We start from the raw sequence: 4,779 nt of genomic DNA on the forward strand, positions 1-4,779 counted from the left end.
GATGTAGTATGTAGAATAGAAAAAAGAAAGAGTATGCGATTCGGAACGCAACCTCTGTGTGTGTGTGTGCGCGTATCAGTCAGTGTTTTGTGTGTGTGTGATGAGGTACAACCAGTGACACTAGGAAGTTAAGTGGGTCACATGATCGCCTTAAAACTTTGACTATTTTAAACCTTTTTCCATCCTGACCTGCAGAATGTTACAGGTTGGATTCCGCTACTGGGTTACTTGGAAAGTTGTGTTTAAGTGGTGTGTGTAAATGTGTAAGAATGTCAAGTACATGCATAACAACACACACACACAGACAGACACACACACACACACACACACACACACACACACACACACACACACACACACACACACACACACCCCTTATAATCATCAGAGGAAAAATTAGACTGTTTCAGAAATATTCAAAAGTTCCTCGTATCTACTTGAAGTAAAAAAAAAATTAAAAATTAAACACACACAGTGATACACACACACACACACACAAACGCACACACACACACACACACACACACACACACACACACACACACACACACACACACACACTCCCCCACCCCTCCCCCCCACACACACACACAGAAATCCAGCCATCAACAGTAGAAAATCAACATTTAATCTACAGAGTTAGACAGGCAGAGTGAAGGTTGTTGTAGGCACAGGGACGTTTACATTTGAAAATATCATATATTATATTAGAGCATATATTATTCTATGGAGCTTAAAACCTCTTTACCGCAACATCGTAAGCACTTCATCATCGCTGTACAAAAATACATTTAAATCTTTCTCTTTCGCTGCACGTGTGTGTGTGTGTGTGTGTGGGGTGGGGGTGGGGGTGTGGGGGGTTGTGTGTGTGTATGTGTGTGTGTGGGGGGGGGTTGTGTGTGTGTGTAGGAGGGTGGTGGGGGGGGGGTTGTGTATGTGTATGTATGTAAGTGACTGTATGTGTGTGTGTGTGTGTCTGCATCAGTGTGTGTGTGCATGTGTGTGTGTCAGTCTGTAGGTGTTATGTGTGCACAAGTATTTGTTGGTGTGTGTGTAAGTGACAGTGTGTGTGTGTGTGTGTGTGTGTGTAAGTGACAGTGTCTGTGTGTGTCTGTCTGTGTGTAAGTGACAGTGTGTGTGTGTGTGTGTGTGTGTGTGTGTGTGTGGTCCTCTTCTTTGCCGCTGTGTGTTTCAGCCAAAGTCGATACGAGGTCGGTACTCCAGAACCATGGGATACGTCTGAGGGGTAAAACGAAAAATTAGTTTAAATTAAATTCAAATTCAAATCACACAACTTTATTAAGTAAGACACAGATACACAATGGATCTTTTGCTGTTGACATTTTAAACATGACCACAGTGCTTCATGCATTTCTCTCAGCTGGAGATGTCACCTTTAACTAGGCAAAAAAAAAATTATAATTGAACAACATATTTCAGAGAATGAGTGTCAAGGAGAATACTGTACGTAATGCATGCCCCAGATTCCTAGTCCCTCATTGGCTTTCCAGTGAAGTTGTCAGATGATCTCCAACTGTATGATCGCCTTAAAACGTTGACTATTTTAAACCTTTTTCCATCCTAACACATTGCTTCTCTGACCTGCAGAATGCTACAGGTTGGATTCCGCTACTGGGTTACACGGAAAGTTGTGTTTAAGTGGTGTGTGTGAATGTGTAAGAATGTAAAGTACATGCATAACAACACACACACACACACACACACACACACACACACACACAGTCATTCTCACACACACACACACACACGCGCAGTCATTCTCACACACACAGACACATACTGACACACGCACACAAACAAATACCATGTAGGCTATCTTGCATGTACAATATTTTTTCTACAAACACGTCAACAGATATGGATCTCTGCAACTTTAAAGATGTTCCGAGAAACTTTCAGTGTGTCTTAATTCTAGCGCCGCCCCTTTGGATAAAAGCGGTAGTGTTTTTACCACGCCAGCTGTTGTTCCTGGGTGAGCGTATACCCATGACAAAGGCATTAAGAAAAACTATACAAAAATAGCATTCTTTGCACTGATGGTCTTGTTTGCTGTTACATGTTCTTTTATGATCATCAGAGGAAAAATGAGACTGTTTCAGAAATATTTAAAAGTTCCTTGTGGCTCCTTTATTCATGATGATGTGTGTGTCTGTCTGCGTCTGTCTGTCTGTGTGTGTGTGTGTCTCTCTTTCTGGCTGTCTGTTTGTGTGTGTGTGTGTGTGTCTCTCTTTCTGGCTGTCTGTTGTGTGTGTGTGTGTGTGTGTGTGTGTGTGTGTGTGTGTGTGTGTGTGTGTGTGTGTGTCTCTTCTATTCCTGTCAGCTCTAGGCTGTTGGTGCAGAGTAGAGATGCTGTCATCATCTCCTCCGGCGTTCTGCATTTTGCTGCATCACAGCTCAGAGGAAAAAATATTAATAAATAAAAAAATAAATCCAACATAAACTACACACACACACACACACACACACCTACACACAAAGACACAGACACAGACTCACGCACACCCAGACACACACACATACGTGCATGCACAAACATACAAACAGGAAGACACACAAAGACACAGACACACACTATCTCTCTCTCACACACACACACACACAGACTCTCTCACACACACAGACTCTCTCACACACACACACACACAGACTCTCTCACACACACACACACACACACACACACACACACAGTGAATCTCTGACACTCTTTCACTGTGTATTACAGCCTCCAAGCACTTCACTTATATAATGCCCTGACACACATATTCTGTTCAGCTGTCAGCTACTCTGAAAGGCATTTTGTTATAGTGTCAAATGACTGAAAACTATACTAGCAAAACTCCTGACTAAATTTGCTGTGATATGATATTTGGTACGGACAAAAATGTCAATATATTGCTTTGAGATGCATTTTAAAGTAGCTACGAGGAACTTTTCTGAAACAGTCTAATTTTCCTCTGATGATCATAAATTACATGTAACAGCAAACGAGACCATCAGTGCAAATAATGCTTTTTTTTAAATGGACTCCACTTATATAGCGCTTTTCCCTAGTTTTTCACAGACTCAAAGCGCTTTACATTGTTTTGTACACATTCACCCAATCACACACAGATTCATACACCGATAGCAGCAGCAGCTACCACGCAGGGTGCAAGCTAACTATCGGGAGCAATTCAGGGTTCAATGTCTTGCCCAAGGACACTTCGACATGTGGCGGGTAGGCGGGGGATCGAACCTCTGACCCTGAACTCCAGAGGCGACCTCCCTGCCCACTTCGCCACCGCCGCCCAGGTGTATACCCATGCCTTTGTCATGGGTATACGCTCACCCAGGAACAACAGCTGGCGTAGTAAAAACACAACTGCTTTTGTCCAAAGGGGGCGCTAGAATGAACACAAACTGAAAGTTCCTTGGAGCACCTTTGAAGTAGCTAGGAGGAGTAAGTTGCTGATGATTCTAGCGCCCCCCTTTGGCCCAAAGCAGTAGTGTTTTTACCACACCAGCGCCCGCTATCTATCTATCTATTATCTATCTATCTATCTATCTATCTATCTATCTATCTATCTATCTATCTATCTATCTATCTATCTATCTATCTATCTATCTATCTATCTATCTATCTATCTATCTATCTATCTATCTATCTATCTATCTATCTATCTATCTATCTATCTATCTATCGCCTGCAGTCCTAAAGATCTTTGCTAGCGCGTGGCGGTGCTGCGTGCATTTGTTTAAGTTTAAGCGAGTGCGTGACATCACACATGGGAAAATGTAAGGTTAGGATTAACAGGACCGCTGGGCTAAGGGAAGACTAAGGGAAGAAAAACCTCATTCATTAATAGCTATTTTATAATGATAGAACGCTGGTTCTCTATGAGTGAAGTATTCATTTTTTAACTATATAAAAATAGCATTCTTTACACTGATGGTCAGAAGAAGAATGTGTGTGTGTGTGTGTGTGTGTGTGTGTGTGTGCGCGTGTGTGTGTGTGTGTGTGTGTGTGTGTGTGTGCGCGTGTTATTCACCGCAAAGGTTATGAGTTTTCACCTTGTAAAAACTATGTTCAAAGGCATTCACAATAATTGTATTCATCTGGAGTTAAGGTGACTTTGCCTTGTAGGCTTACTTCTCTTTGCCCTCGTTTTGCTTTGACGTGAGTGAGCAGACACACACACACACACACGCACACACACTCACACTCACACTCTTCTGCAAATGGAGGGGCTAAAATGCTCTTGTGTACGCATAGAAATATGCGGCATAGGTCTCTCATTTTAATGTCCCTCTTGTTTTTCAAATGCTCCTGACCTGGTATCTGTTGCCTCCTGCGGCTCAAGCTGTCAACACCGCACACACACACACACACACACACACACACACACACACACACACACACACACACACACACACACACACACACACACACAGTGTGACCGGACTGATGACCCTAAAAGCCTGAGGATATAGGCTGTTGTTTCTGTGTGTGTGTGTGTGTGTGTGTGTGTGTGTGTGTGTGTGTGTGTGTGTGCGTTCTTGTTTTTCTATCTTTGTGAGGACCAATTACAAAATATTATAACCTTCAACGTGAGGACATTTTTATCTAGTGCAAATAATCTCAAAATGGTTTGAAGGTTGTGTCATTGTTCTATGGTGGAGGGTAGAACTACAGAATGGGTTTGGTTCATGAAGGGTATTGTGGTTATTATGTCAGATAAGCCTCCTTAGTTTTGTTAGACTATTATTCCCAAGTGTGAA

At 42.4% G+C, this 4,779-nt stretch overlaps 1 protein-coding gene across 1 annotated transcript in view; it reads right to left on the bottom strand.

Annotated features, from left to right (window-relative positions):
• Window positions 1–607: 607 nt before the first annotated feature.
• Window positions 608–4,779, bottom strand: part of pcgf5b (polycomb group ring finger 5b) — an 18,731-nt gene continuing 14,559 nt past the window's right edge. The window contains exon 9 of the mRNA XM_080036957.1: window positions 608–1,239. Coding sequence (XP_079893083.1) covers window positions 1,192–1,239 — 48 coding nt within the window. The 3' untranslated portion in view covers window positions 608–1,191. The remainder of the gene's footprint in view (window positions 1,240–4,779) is intronic.

Source organism: Ammodytes marinus (genome assembly GCF_949987685.1).
Source record: "Ammodytes marinus genome assembly, chromosome: 11".
Taxonomy (NCBI): domain Eukaryota; kingdom Metazoa; phylum Chordata; class Actinopteri; order Uranoscopiformes; family Ammodytidae; genus Ammodytes; species Ammodytes marinus.